We start from the raw sequence: 15,589 nt of genomic DNA on the forward strand, positions 1-15,589 counted from the left end.
TTCGCAATTTAAGATTTTCTCTGGATAATTTGCAAATACACCAGTGCAGGAATCCAGATCTATAAATGTAGCCATGCAAAAACACTTTCAGATCATTGCATCAAAAGCAGCAGAATGCATTGAGGCCCTGTTGAATCGCAGAGAAACTGGGCCAAAAAAGCTCTGATATGTTCGTGTTTGATCGCGATGCTTCATCTCTGCTTTCCATTTCCTCTTATGAGCTGCACAGATTGCGTCCACAGGGTAATCTTCAATGCACACTTTTGAACATATGGTATTAAGTACCTTGGCATGTGCTGCAGCAAGTGGGAGAAACTTTTTATGATGTAAGCTGAAAAAATCTTCACACTTCTCTGTGTATGTTTAAGTGGACATCGTTGTATTTATTATCTATGTGAGGGTGTGAGAGAGGGAAATATAAATAAAGGAGATGTTTTCATGTAATAAGTAGACTCGTGTAAGTAGTCAGGTGTCAGTAACTTTAAATTTCATAATAATCAAAAGATACAATGTTTGAATGCAGTTTTCTCTCATTTCTTGGATTAAATTAAGCAGTTGCCAAAATCTCGTGCCGTTCTCCATTTTACTGATCATCAAGCACTGCCAGATGAAATATTTAATTTTTTTCCTTCACAATTAAATCCCTGATGGCATTCACAGGTCAGCAGGAGTGACCACTCTGTTCTGTTCCTTTCCTTTCATCTCCCCATCGTTTTTTGCAGGGAGAGAGAGAGAAAGAGAAAGAGAGGGAGAAAAAAAGGACAACAAAACCCTCCCTGTTGTCATCCTCCACCTACCCATGTCATTGTCCTGAAATAGGGATGAAGCTTCCCTGCTTGTCTGTTCTGTCAAATGAAAAATCTTTCAGTGAGGAGAGTGGATACAGATAGAAGAGGGAGGCAGGGAAAGGATGGAGAGAGGAGGACAACAGGAGAAAGAGGGCACAGAAACAGTACATATCGAAGTAAGCAGTGATAGGAGAGGAGGGGACACTTTTTTTGTGTGTGGCGACTGTCCTATCTGGGCTTTGATGTTGTGAAAAGAATGGGAGCTCTTTGCTGCACTTTTCTTCAAAGACTTTATTTCCACACTCACACTTTAGGAAGGTCTGAGATAACAATGTCAGCTTCCTCGCATTTTTGTGTGTCTTGTTTGCTCAAATGATGAGAGCTCAGTATTCTGTAGACTTTCTACAGTACCTGCCACCTCATATCTGCCTTGTTTTGACACTGTTTAAACATAATTTAATTGCTGAACTTGTTAGAAACTTGAATGACTGGGGACATTCAGTCCCCAAAACCAAAAATAAACCACACACTTGTTGATTTGTTGAATATATTATTTTATTTTAACATCATCATCATCATCATCATCATCATAGTTTAACTTTTAATTTTCCCTTCATTCATTTAAAATGATCACCTCTGAATGTACACATACTGCAAACTGTCAAAAATATACAAACAAATGCAGGCTTGTGCTATAGTCTGGTCAAATGTCTAAAAAACAGTGGCACTGGGGAGAGAAAGAGAGAGAGAATGAAGGCGGGAGAGAGATAGAGAAAAAAGAGAGAGAAGGAGAGAGAGAGGGAGAGAGAGAGAGAGTGAGAGAGAGAGAGAGAGAGAGAGAGAGAGAGAGAGAGAGAGAGAGAGAGAGAGAGAGAGAGAGAGAGAGAGAGAGAGAGAGAGAGAGAGAGAGAGAGAGAGAGAGACATTGAAACCGGTAAAGACATGCACAGCATCATTGTGAGCACCGGTTACAGTGATCCAGGTGCGCGGTACTTCCATGGGATCCTCATTGGAAAAAAGTACATACATTTCATCATCTGACAGTGCGGCACAAAAATGCCCGACACATATCAAATCAAAAACAAATGTTTGCTCGTTAATGGAACTGTTAGGCACATCATTGTTTTTTATGATTTTACATTTTCTGGAAAAAAGTCTTGAGTTACTGTAAATGTAGAATGTTAAACCAAAAATAAAGAACAAAAAGAGGAAAAAAAAACCCATACAATAAAAAAAAAAAACGAAAGAAAGAAAAAAAAACCCAAACAGCTTTCAAAAGTCATTTTGGAATCACTGTCTTGTTAGTAACTCCACATTGTTACATAATCATAACAGACTGTTTTCCAGGGGGTGCGTGTAAGTGTGTGTGTGTGTCTGCGTGTACACGACTGGGTGCGTTTCTGTAGAACTGAGTGGTAAATGGGAGTGAGTACTTGAGGTGTTGTGTGGGTGGTTAGCTGTGATTGGCTGACGGCCGTCCAATCAGATGCTCAGGTCTTTGGGGTTTTCCTTGTAGGTCTTCTTGGGCTCAGGAATCGTGGGCTTGGGCGAGCGACTGGTGTTGCTCTTGAGCGTGCTGTAGTATTCTCTCACCTTAGCCGCCACGAAATTGTCGTCGTCCTCTTCGTCCTCTGAGTCGTCCCTCCTGGAGCTTCTGACCGGGGAGATGTCTCGTCCGAGGCTTCTGACCGGGGAGATGTCTCGTCCGAGGCTGCGGCTTCTGTACAGCAGCTCTGGGGAACTGCCTCGGCTGGCGTAGCGCCCCTCCCTCTCCGTCCTCTCGGGTGAGCGCCCCCTCAGCAGCGAGCTGTACCTCTTGTAGGCTGAATCTGAGTCGGGGGTGCGCACTCTGGGTAGGGTGGCTTCTCTGTAGGGGTCTCTCTGGCCGCGGGACGCCAGGTCCCTCAGCAGGCTGCCCCCCCCCCTGTAGGCCCTATCCATCGAGGAGGCTCTCAACAGCAGGCTGTCGTCCTCCAACAGGCGCTCCTCCCTGCGTAGCGGCGGGAGCGTCACCTCCCTGTTCAGGCGGTCCAGGGCCGGGGGTTCGCGGAGGATGCTGTCCTCGAGGGGGAGGCTGGGTTCAGGAGTCTTGGGCGGCTCCTTCAATACGGCCTGGACACCGTTGGGCTTGTCGTTGCTGCGGACCCTCGATCTTTCCGGGGAGGCGCGCCTGCGGTAGGGATCTGAGGAGTGGGCGTGGCGTCTGGTGGGCGAGTGGTGGCGAGAGCGATGGGGGGACCTGTGTTGGTGAGATGGGCGGTTGGGAGAGCGGTGGCGTGTTGGGGACTGGTGACCGCGGCGTCTGTCGGGGGAGCGGCCGTGGCGGTGTCCCCGGTGACGGCTATCCAGGGTGTTCTCCGCACTGCGCGTCCGTTTGGGCGCCTTGTCGGGGGAACGGTGGCGGCTACGGTGCTGCCCGCTGGAATGGTGGCGGTGGCCGTCTTTTCCCTTGTCGTCCTTCTTCTTGTCCTTCCCCGTGGACTTCCTCCCCTTGTGTTTTCCCGTGCTGGTTTTCTTGTTGGGGGACCGGTGGCGTTGGTTGGAATGGTGGTGTTTGCCGGTGCCGGTTGAGTGTCGGCTCGGCTCCTTCTTGCTCTGGGATGGTTGGTTGGGTTCTGGTGGGTAGCTTGACTCCAGTGGTGCGTCGGTTGAGAGCAGGGCGTTCACTTCCGCAGCGTTTTGTAACCCTGAGGCTGGGTTGGCTGCGTTGCCGTCGTCGGGGCTGCCGTCTGTAACACAATGCGACATACAGACGAGGGCAGAGGGGATCAAACATGCATCTAGACTCTAAAAAGCTCCTATCTGCTTTCACAATAATCATGCTGACTCACTCAGACGTGAAGCCGAGAACATTTCCAATGAAAGCCATTCGGATGTTAATGCTAGTGACGGTGGCTATTTGTTAGATGGTACAGCAACAGCCAATGGTAACACATTAGTGTGTAGCTTACACATGAGAATAGAAAATAGGCAGTGACACTTGTGAAGCAGCCATTGCTCAAAGAGACTCGTTACCCGCAACAAACCTGTTCCCAGGTCTACCTGGGTTCACCTCACTGAAGCAGAATGGGACTTGGCTGGCTGGGCGGCTGGACTGGAGGGCTGGTTACAGTCAGTGCCAACGTGCTGCATGTTGATGATGCTGCTTGATCGTACTGATTAGCCATGCTCTTTCATGCGCTGTCATGATGCCTTAGACACTTTGTAAATGTTTAAAGCCGATAAAATGCTCAAGATGAGATCCAAAAACTAAATGATGGCTTGCCATATTGCAGTAATTGCCTGTGAGATTGAAGTGGCATTTTACCAAGACAATTTTACTTTTACATCCCCTCTCAGCTGTGTAATATGACTTAAGCAGTGTATTTCATCTTTGCTAGTCTACATAAGAAGCCACAATGCTGTTGTTTCGTATCGCATTTCTAAGATTAAACCTTAAAATTGTTCTACCCAGATCTACATATAAGTACATCTTCAGGTTTAAGGGTAGAATTAATGAAAACTGCAGCTACATCTACAGCAGAGGACTGACCAAGACGAGGTTTTATGTGGTCTAAAGTACCGAGGAGTACTACACTTGATTAACAAGAACAAACTCTGCTTTTCACCTGTGGACTCGGTGCCCAGAGGTGAAACACTTACAGGTGGAGCAGTTGCTCAGCATGACAACAGCGACTACGGCAGCGGCGGTACTGGCGATGCACTTTAGGTGAATGGATTTGTATGCATGGAGTAGAGCACGGGCACAGGTGAGTTGAGGCCACACCACACTGAGATCAGGATGAAGAGAGTGAGAGTGAGAGAAAGAGAGAGAAAGAGCGAGCGAGAGAGAGGACGTGGGAGGGAGAGCCAGACGACACGACAGGGGAGGGAGAGTTACAAACCGTGGTCTGATTTTGGAGGACAGAAGCCTCCCCCATCTTGTCATTTCTCATACATGCAGTGAGATGGGGAGCCACCATCCCTGAAGGAAGACAAGAGCCCAGCGCAATACGAGAGGAAGGGAAGATAAAGCAAAAAACAGAAAACAAAAAAAAAGAGAAGAGTACAAGGTTTAGATCACTCAGCACCATCTTGAAGGAAGAAAAAGGAGAATTATTGTCTGTATTGATTTTTCAATGAAAAAAAAAGTGTTTATTTGATCATTGAGTCATTCAGAGTAAAGAGACAGTCCAGGAAATTACCCAAACCCATCAGTGGAAACCATCAGTTACAGAGAAAAGTCCTGGAAACAGGCGCACATACGCACACACACACACATACACGCACGCACATGTGGACATAGAAGCAGCAGAAAATAAGACATGTGAGACTCGCACACCCACAACACCGGCGTATGAAGCAGTTTTACATTTGCTGACAGAAATCAAAAGAAAATACTGGCGAGACTTTGTGCCAACTAAAAAGTACAAACAAATGATCCAAAAATATACAAGTTCACATGATGTCATATCGGTGCAGGTTAAAAGACGGCACACATTCTTAGCGCAAATAAAATTACATTGATGAACTTTTCGAGACAGGCAAATGTATCTCCACTTAAAAAAATCAAACAGAAAAACAAAAAAGCAACAAAAAGAATACATTTAAGATGACTCGTGACTATCAATCAAAACTGGTCAATACGATTTAAAAAAAAAAAGAAACGTTCCATAAATATTATGGAAAATAGACAATAGAAGGAGGGAGGGGGGGAGAAAAAAATCCAATTTACACTTTTGACAAGTTCATGCAGCAATAGACTTTGATCCATTAATATGTGGCTTCAGTTCATGGCTCTGTACACGGAACAAAAATACTTGTAAAAATGCCTCTATTCTTTTTCATCACTGTACAAAACGTCTCTATAACTGGAGCGACTCTTTTTCTTTTTTTGAATTGGGGGGGAGGGGGGGTGGGTGGAGTTCCTATGGTCACAGCTTTTTCAATGACATTAACAATGGGTGCAAATAAATCCATGGATTAGTGAGTAATGTCAAGCACAGTATAGTGAGATTTTCTCTTTGAAATGGCAATAAAGAAAAAAAATCTTCTCAATACGGTTCTCACTTTAAAACCCCTTTAAAGTTCAGTAGCTTACATTCACCTTCAATAAATATCATAAATATGTTCATGTCACCTAACTGAAAGCTGCAAGATGCTTAAAAAAAAAAAAAAAGCAAGTCCCATTTTATCAAGGGATGAAAATGTGATCAAGTTTTCTCTTCCTCTTAACGCTAAATTAGTGTTTGATGAGGATTTGGAACCATCAATATTACTTCTTACCCCCCACAGGAAACATTTTTTTTCACTACTCTGGTCATTCAAAGCTTGTAAACAGTTTGTATTTCCATGTAACACTGATATCAGAACCACCACCATTCTGTTAAAGTCCCAGCAGAGTGCTTTTGCTCAGTTGGCCAGAAGGTGAAAAAAAGTGACAGCGGGATGACATGGAAACTGAGAGCGGGTGACAGCAGGAAGGGGGCGAAAGCACCCACGAGTCTGCCCCCCCCCCAAAAAAAATCCCAAAGCCCAAGAGTGACCTCCACCAGAGAGAGACCCCCCAGGACCAACTGACCCTCTCCCCTCCCCTAGGGGGTTTGTCCCAGGGAGGGGGGTGAAGGGTTTCCCGGGAGGGTAAGTTCTTTTATCCCCCTCGACCCACCACCGTCCAACTGGGCGTCCCCCTTGCCTCAGGGCGTGAAGATGGGGGAGAAGGGAATGTTTTCGTAGATTGACCCACCATATTCAGGGACCGAGCCGTCGCCCCTCTTGAGCACCAGGTGGGCGCGTCGGCCTCCGCTCTTGATGAGCTCGATGGCTCGTGCGTGCTTCATGCCCTTGGTGCTCTCGCCGTTGATCTCCAAGATTTCGTCGCCGACCTGGAGGAAGGAAGGAAGGAAGGAAGAAGACCGGGGGAAGGAAGGAAGGAAAGTGAAAGGTGGGAGAGAGAGAGAAAAGATGTAGAGTGACAGGTGAAGATGGAGGGGAGGAGATGTAAAAAAATCAGAGAGCGAAAAAAGAGAGACGAAGAAGGAGAGGAGACGACGGAGCAAGACAGAATGATGAAAATAGGTGACAGCGTGGAAGAAAGTACACACGGAGAAAGATGAGAGGCAAGAAGGTTCAAAGGGACACGGTGACAGAAGAAGGGAAGGAGGAGTGGAAAAGGAGGACAAAAATTAGGAAAAAGTTACATATGGAGCCATCCAAACAGTAAACAGCACAACAGCAACATAAAAATATATATATTTTTTAAAACAACAGTTTCCAGTGAGGGCAAATTGCGGCGGAAAGCAGTGACTGTGACGCTGAGAGAGAGGAAATGAGAAAAGGGGAGAGAGGATGAAAAACAGGAGTGAGAAGGAAAAAAAACAACACTTTTTGCCTCCTGATTCTTTGCCTCCACGCCTCAAGTTATCTGTCAGTGCTGTCTGTGCCGAGGGAATTCCTCTCTGGCAGAATATGGATCTCTCACTGACACCTCTCCCTGCCTCACGGAGCTGCTACTATTAATATCTCTGCTAATAAGGGGCACAAACACAGACGTATGTATTCATGTGTGTACCAATGTGCTGATTCGTGCACGCCCACGCTCCCTCTGTAGCAGATTAAACATGCATCAAAAAGTCCCTTATAACTCACAAGCATCCTGTAGGTGTTCACAGGCTCTCTATAGCATATGTCTCACATGCAAACACACAGCGTCAGTTAACTCTGAGCTGTATATTCAATTCAATAGAGCAGCTCAGGGGGAGGCGCTGCTAGTTTATGCAATTAATCAAAGAAGAAAAAAAAGGTGAAATGTTACAGTTTCTTGACAGCTTGTATGAACATCACTTAGCTCATAGAGAACTGTTGATTAATTAAAACCTACATGTTCCGTCAGTGTGTAGACTCCCCTGCATGACTGCGTCTGTGCGCTCGTGCGTTTTTTTTCCCGATAGCGCGCTCACAAGAGTGAACTTGGCCGAGCCCGGAGGCAAGCGTGTTTATATTCAGTGAAGCATAGCTCGCAGTAATTGGGAGGTACATTATGCACCAGCAATTATATTGATAGATAATATTATTCTGATGGCTGTAAAGTCTATGAGGCAAGTATCATCAAACCCCCCCTGCGTTAATCAGTGCAAGTAGAAGGAATAAAGCGGAGCCTGCAACTGAAAAACAGGGAATTATCATATCAGCGTGAGTACACAACACTAGCTAAAATTAACAGGCGTGTACTGTAATAATAGACTTGTTTGTTGTTGAGCTGTAAGTACAGAAATGTCCTATTATTCTACATCATCACCTTCTCCGTATTAATTAGTTGCTACAGAGCTGATCTGCGAGTGCTGCCCTCACAAGACATTTCCTCTAAATTTAAAAAAAAAACATGGCAGGATGTAGAATTTGGTAATGAGACAAAAGCAAAAAGCCAAGAAGAGCAAAGCGCAGGAGACTGAAATAAAACAGTTGCAGGAAGCATTAATAATGTAATATAATAAACATAATTAGCCAAAACAGTTCAGAACCAAGGTGTTTTTTAAAAAAAATGATGGAGTGTAATAGCTGCACCATCAAGTTTTGGATTCAAACTTCTTCTAATCAGATCTCATTTTGAAGAGGCACATGGGTACATAAAATATTTTAAATATTTTATAATGTAATATGTTATCAAAAAGGTCATTTTAGTTTTGCCCCTCTGCAAAGTTGGAAGACTTCCAAGAAACACATTCAAAATTCAAATCATTGCTGCTGCTGTGGCCAATTTAGCCTCACTTTTTACTCTCTGGCATGGGTCAAGCTCTAAAAGTAGTGTGGAATCTGGCAATTCCCATGACGCAACTCCAAAAATGTCTTTCATTAGACTTTCAAAATCCGACCGCCCCAGTTTGTAAAGCAGGCTTTCCGTCATAAATTTGTAATCTGCAAACCCGAGCCGAGATTGACCCTGATATCACTAGAAAGCTCTTCAGCAGCATCAGAGGACACTACGCCACTGTTTTCACACCTCTTTCTGTGACAAGTTCACTGAACGCTGTGTGTGAAATCTGCACCTTTAACAAAATACTTAGCAAATCCCTGAACAAGAAACACAAGAATTGAGGTTTTTTGCATCGTTTACATGTCAGAGTATATAGAAATGTTGACTTGTGTCCGTACCCTCATCTTCCCGTTGCGGACAGCTGCTCCGTCCTCAGCTAGCCTCAGCACGTACAGGTCCATGTTGTATTCTCTGCCTCCTCGCAGGCTGAAGCCAAAGCCTTTGTTGTCTCGCTCCAGGTCCACTGAGTAGAACTCTGCATCCTGATGGAGCCAGAGCACACACACACACACACACACACACACACACAAACACGAGAGGGAGGGAGAAAGACACATTTGCATCAAGGTCACTTTTGTGATTCAGATTTGAAGTGTGTGTGTGTGTGTGTGTGTGTGTGTGTGAGTGTGTGTGTGTGTGTGTGTATGTGTGTGTGTGTCTGTCCTTTGAAGTGGGCTCCTATCCAGGAGCTTGGGACAAATGCTACCTTCAGGAAAGTCACACCTCTCTAATAGTTGTGCCAGACTGTGTGTGTGTGTCTGTGTGTGTGTGTGTGTACATGCATATGCTCAGGTGTAAGGATGCTGAATTATTGATGCTTTGGGCTCGGGGTGGACAAAAAGTGAGAGAAGGGACAGATAGAGAGAGAGAGAGGAGAGGAGAGGGGCCGGGCACTGCAAGGACAGTCAGACAGTCACCGCAGCTCCTGTCTTCACGCCCTCCTAATCTCCTCTGCTGAAGGATCAATGCTATCTGCGAGCGCCATCTCTACAGCGCCAGATTAATTCAGCAGTGAACACATTGGACTGAGGGGTTACTTTGAAAGCAAACAGGCTTCCCTTAATGCACAGATAAAGCCCTGCAGGAAGACGTGTAGGGAAAAATAAATAAATAAAAATGCACCTTGTTTGTCCTTGGGCTGGTGGGAGTGTGGGTGGATGGATGGATTGGTTGATGCATGGAGGGGCTTGAGGATAAATGGGTCTGTGGGTGATGAAACAGCTGGATGGATGTTTAAAAAGACAAATGTGGATGTTGGGCAGGAAGTTTAATGGGATGGAGTGCGAGATTGCAGGGGTGTTTGATGGAGATGTGAAACGGATGGATGGATGCGTGAATGAATGGATTGGCTGGAGCGTCCTTCCTTACCTGAGCTTGTGTTGGGGGCTGGGGAGGAGGGCCTTGCGGGGCTTTGAATTCATATGATTCCTGTTTTGGTTTGGTGTTGTTCCTGCGACACAAAGAGAGAAACTTTTATATAAAAAAACTGAAACGTTTAAGAATCAAATCAGATATTAAACACATTTAAAGCAAAGAATGATGCATTTGATGTGCAAGTTAAGCATCTCATCTGAAAACCATTCTACAGCCTTTTAAAAAGATTATTCTCAATCATTCCAAAGTACTTTCTTTCCCAGTGTGTCCCTTACCTGGCCTCAGGTGCAGCCTGCTGCTGAGGTGTGTGAGTGGTGGTTATAGTGGCGATCTTCTCCGCGTTGGTCAATAAAGACGCGTTTGATGACTCTGAGTGCGAGAGAAGAAAGAGGTTGTTGTGTCAAGAGTCTGACATCATTTTAGAGCTAAATAAGTCTAATAAGCAACCTATCTGGCTTTATAAAAAAAAAGAGAAAAGAAAAGAATTAAATAGAAAATTAGAAAAATGTGGGAAAATGACTGCTTTTCTTGACAGCCAGTAACTTTCTGCTTCCAGCTAACATAAAAATTCTTGCTACACAGAATAAAAAACCTACTGACAACGACTCTTCCTGTACGCTGCTAAATCAATACATTCTAATTTGCATAAAATAGTCTGACAGAAGCGTCTGTAGTGTGCTGGAAGTCTCTGTGTGATGGAATTAAATCCATATTTCAAATGTGGAACGCTTTCTCTTTTTTTCCCTGAGTGTGCACAGCTGTGTAGATTTAGGAACTGTCAGCTACAAACACTATCTGACCTGGGGGAACCACCGGCACCAGCACCAGCACCAGCCTCTAGCCTCCGGGCTTCCTCTGCTGCTTAACCCAGCTCTAGGAAAGCAGAGTAATGCAGCGGCTCACATGCGTGCTATCAATCAACCTGACAAACTGTGTTTCTTTTTTCATTTTTTTTCCAAAAAAAGGTGTACGTCTCACTTTGGAATGAAAATCCAGCCGTCTGCCTGCGAATTATCCAACAGGAAACATGCGCTTGCACACGCTCAAGGGACATGAAAGCTGCTGGTTATCTCGGCTTTTATCTCTGCACTGATTCAATCATTCCGTGTTATCAGTGAATCACGCTGAGCTCCGATGACAAAAAAAACGGACTGTCATTACGCTGCTCTCGCCGTGTAAAGAATCCTTTGTTCTCCCTAACAACCTAATCTTTCTTGGCTATCTACAGGTATCCTTTATTTGATTACGACTCTCTAACTTCTCTCTCCTCAGTCCCCCTACTTGTTATTCCTCTCACTGTCGTCACCCCCCCCCCCCCCCCCCCCCCCATTCCCCCCCTCATCTATTCATCTCCTCCACCTCCACTTGTCCCTGTGGAGCATGTTGGCTTAACTCTTCAACTGCCCTATGAGGTACAAACTCTGCCAATCAAACTTCGGCGTGGGCGAGGTGGGGCTCATTTCAGATTGTGGAGAGGAGATCTCTCTGATTCTGAATGTATGTGAGAGTGATCACTGGGCCTCATGTAAGAAGCATGCACATATGAGTGATTTAAGAACATTTGTGGCACTCACCAATTTTTTTCCAATGAAATTTACAAGTGTTCCAGACCTGTGTTACAAGTTGTTAATAAATCATCTTCTTCACTAGGGAGAAACACTTTGACTTTGACTTACAATTATATCTAAGTTGGAGTTTAAATCTGATACCAAAAAAATGACCAAAATTTATATTCTGTTTATCTTCATTTTTATTGGCACATTTAAGCACAGCAACTTCTAAATGTCAGTAGTTGTTGGAAACTTCTCTCACTCTGTCTCTGCAGCTCTCTGACAGTGTGACATCACCTGTACACTTTAATATTCTCCTTTAATATCTCTGTGACTGTCACATGACCGCCACCCATCACAGAGCGAAGATGTTTTTTTAGTATCTAAAATCACTTCAAAGCAGTCTATCTTTCTGTCACAGTGCAGAGCTGCTCTGATGACTGTTTTGGGTCTCCTACTGTCACTCCTATATCTGTTAGGTGTTGTCTTCTGATTTCTGAAAGCGGGTCAATGACGTTTTTGTGTCCATGTGGTTTATTCATATTTAAAGGGGTTATAATCTGATAATACACGTATGAATAACTTGCACACATCTTTTTATGGACCCAGCATTCAATTCTGCTTACATTATATCTTTTTTATATGAAATAAAGATAATGGAATACAATTGTTCGAAATATTAAATGTATTCTGGGGAATCATGTCAATCAGGAACCATTTCAATTTTTTTTTTAATTAAGTAATTATTTGTATAATTACACTTTAATACACTGTAGGTGGATGAAATATTTAATATTTATCATTCTTTTGTGGTTACACCATTTGACATTTTCATTCAGTCTTTCTTTTGGTATAAAATGGTGCAAATGTCATTTCAAATGACATAAAACCAACATAAATACAAAATGTAGCTTTTAGGACAATTTTTTAGCATATTTTTTAGCTTGCTCATCTTGTCATCCCTTATTTGTCACTGACTCCAAACAGAACCTGAAGTAGCCCAGTGTTTTTACTTTGGGAACTTGTTGTGAATGAAACTCGCCCACTAAAGCAGCAGAACATGGAGCCTTATATGGCAATTTTAGGGGCACAGATCAGACTAATGATCCCATCTCAAGAATGATCACCCTCTTCATGAACAGGTGGCGTTCATCAGACTGAAAAGAGCAATTTACGACAAGTTCAGTCAGTTAAGAGAGTTTGTCGAATCCTACGCCTTATTGCTTTGTGCAAGAAAAATAAGAGAACATTCATGCATGAGGCCCAGTGTTTTAGCTTGGTCCTCTTTGTGAAGATACCCCGCACCCCCCTTTATGAATTCCTGGCACCGACTGTGTTACATTCCCATATTTTCTGTTGCTCATTTCTCACTTTTCGCCGCCTCACATTTGTTCCTATAAACCCTATTCACCCTTCCATCTGTTCATTTGCATATCCCACTCCTTCCATTCTGCTGCCTCCCTCCATTTATCTCTCCAACTGTTTTCTGTCTGAAAATTAAACGAATAAGCTCCGTTCTCTCTGTCCTCCATTCCGCTCCCGACCCACTGCCTGTTTTTTTTTGTGCCTTCCTCACTGAAAAACATTCACAAAAAAAAAAAATAATAAAAAATAAATAAAGCACTGAGCTGTTTCTGTAATTTGTCTTTGGCCCTGACAATATGCCCTCCCACCCTGAATGGACCGGAGTGGAGGAAGGAGAGCAGGAACAATCAAAATGAGAAATTCAGGATAGAGCAAAAGAAGAGAGGAGATAGTGGGAGGGCTGTACTACACAATATACCTCAGGTTGTGCTTTAAGAAAAAAAAAAAAAGGCACATCATATCACCTCGGGCATGTCTATCTCCACCTCCTCACACAATAGGAAGCAATGAGGTGTGCTTGGTCTACACTGCAGAGACATAAGCTTTGATGAAGGCATCGACTGTTTGTGCATGCATTACAGCGAGTACACCAGCAGAAAGAGCCTGTTTTCCTCGTCATCGCAGACGTATATTGAGCATCAAGTCGCTTACAAATCTCCCCGTCTGTGCTGGAAAAGCAGCCGAACCTGACTTCACCTTTTGTAGAGCGTTTTTTTTTTTTTTGCCATGGTATTTATTCCCGTCAGAAAGTTTAGACAGGATTGATCCACATAAAAATAGGCGTGCTCAGCCATGTGTGAACAGAGGCAGAGACACAAACTTAGAAACACAAGCCACAATCTTTCCCCTGTCACTCTCTCTGTCTGCGAGTCAGAACGACGGCTGTTCCGTTTGACACACGCGCATGTAAACATGAACCAGAACTTTCCGATAAAGCACATCCGGTTATTTCTCTCTGACGCCTTCTCTCCTGCTCTCTCTCTCTCTCTCTGTGTGTCTTCTTGGCAGAGCAATTTCGGCCCACTGTTCTAATCAACTGCTCCGCAGGAAAAAAAAGAAGAAAAAAAACTCTTCATCCATAAGAAGTGAGTCGGAAAGCAACGAGCGGCGGACAAATAGCTCCAATTTCTACCAGTGTGCAGGTTGACAGGGAGTATCGCCTTCCTCGCACACACACACACAAACACAAACACACACACACTTAATTAAACAGTATTTGTGAAGCATGCCAGGGTGATCTGTCAGCACAAAGTAGCGAGAGCTCTCAACTGCACAGCACAACATACAATGTGCACAAACTTTCCTTAAAAAAAAACACTTTGACAGAAAAAAACACACCCACATACACAGAGGAAGTTGTGCATCTCTCTTTCTATCTCTCTCTCTCTTTCTCACACACACACACACCACTAAATTACTCTTGCATGTTTTAAAAGTGCAGGGATGCCGAAGGCAAAAATGCAAAAGCTGGGAAAGATCCCGAATATCCCTAAAGAGGCAGTTCTGTCAACACTGTGGGGGTGTTCCAGTCACTTTGAAAGCGAAGTGAAGAAAGTGTGAGCTTTATATAACACTACAGGCATACATAAGTACCACTCAGGAAAGTTCATAGCTTGTCTCCCTCCTCAAAAACACTCACACTATGTAATAATACTAATAATAGAGGATGATTGCATTGATTAGCTTTTGAGGAAAGTCACACACCTGCAGTGAAAATCTAAAAGCCTTGATAAATCAGCTCTTGGACCCAAAAAAGGAACCAAGAAATAATGTATTTGGCTGAATGTGCTGGTTAGTGAGATCCCGCACCATTGCAAAGTCTACTGAAGACCCCTTTTAAGACATTTGAGGGTGCTGGGTCCTTATTTCGGCTACAACCTCAACTATTAGACAAAAAAAATTTAAGAATTATGCACAAACTAACTCAAAAAAACAGGAGCTGCTGTGAATCTTACTCACCGTCTCCAGGAATGATGCGTAGCGTGACCGTGTTCCCGGCCTCCTTGATGAGGTTGACGATGTCAGAGTGCGACTTGTTGGTGATGGAGCATCCGTTCACCGCCAGGATGCGATCGCCGACTTTCAGCTTCCCGCAGCGGTCCGCCGGGCTTCCCTCAATGATGCGGCCTATTTTGTGGGGCATGGCAACACATGCATTGCCAGCTATGGTCACCATTGACATGTCGTGATGTGTGTGTGTGAGATTCAGGGGGTGTGTTTGTTGGTTTGTTGGAGAAGGAAAAGGGAGGAAGAAAACAAGGGAGTAGAGAAAGAGGATCAGAAGGTTAAGCGTTAATTCAGCAACAGCCAGCCAAGCAAAAGTCACTGAGAGGAGCTGATCAGATATACAGCAGAACAAAATGCAAGCGTTGGCAAAGGAGAGGAGAATTTGATGTGCTTTTGCAGAGAAATAAGAGAATCTGTCAAACTGTACTTCTCAGTGCTTTCCCTGTAAATTGCTTTTCAAAAATTAATCATTGGAAAAACTGAGCTTGACTCCATATCCGATGTGTTTCGTCTTGCTCCGCCCAATCTGTCTCCTCCTCCCCCTCCCTGTTTTTTTCGTAAACCTGCTCCGGCAAGTTTCTAAAAATGAGCATAATAATTATATTTGCACGAGAGTCTTTCTCTGCGGCAAAAAAAAGAAGCTAATAATGAAAAAGCTGTTGTGTCGCCTGCATCTACCTGCACCTGTGCAAAGTTGGAGACAACGTACATAC

The 15,589-nt window shown here is 44.1% G+C and overlaps 1 protein-coding gene across 5 annotated transcripts in view; it reads right to left on the reverse strand.

Annotated features, from left to right (window-relative positions):
- Positions 1–1,418: 1,418 nt before the first annotated feature.
- Positions 1,419–15,589, reverse strand: part of magi1b (membrane associated guanylate kinase, WW and PDZ domain containing 1b) — a 148,142-nt gene continuing 133,971 nt past the window's right edge. For 3 of the 5 annotated variants that reach the window (XM_062444145.1, XM_062444135.1, XM_062444128.1), the window contains exons 18-23: positions 14,829–14,996; positions 10,230–10,323; positions 9,949–10,030; positions 8,919–9,062; positions 6,514–6,652; positions 1,419–3,517 (exon numbers count right to left, since the gene is read on the reverse strand). In XM_062444145.1, the coding sequence (XP_062300129.1) occupies positions 2,271–3,517; positions 6,514–6,652; positions 8,919–9,062; positions 9,949–10,030; positions 10,230–10,323; positions 14,829–14,996 (1,874 nt within the window). In that variant the 3' untranslated portion in view covers positions 1,419–2,270. Of the gene's footprint in view, positions 3,518–3,555; positions 4,753–6,513; positions 6,653–8,918; positions 9,063–9,948; positions 10,031–10,229; positions 10,324–14,828; positions 14,997–15,589 lie in introns of those variants that run through there. The other 2 variants (XM_062444162.1, XM_062444153.1) reach the window with 2 other exon arrangements.

This window comes from Scomber scombrus, chromosome 3, assembly GCF_963691925.1.
Source record: "Scomber scombrus chromosome 3, fScoSco1.1, whole genome shotgun sequence".
Lineage (NCBI taxonomy): Eukaryota > Metazoa > Chordata > Actinopteri > Scombriformes > Scombridae > Scomber > Scomber scombrus.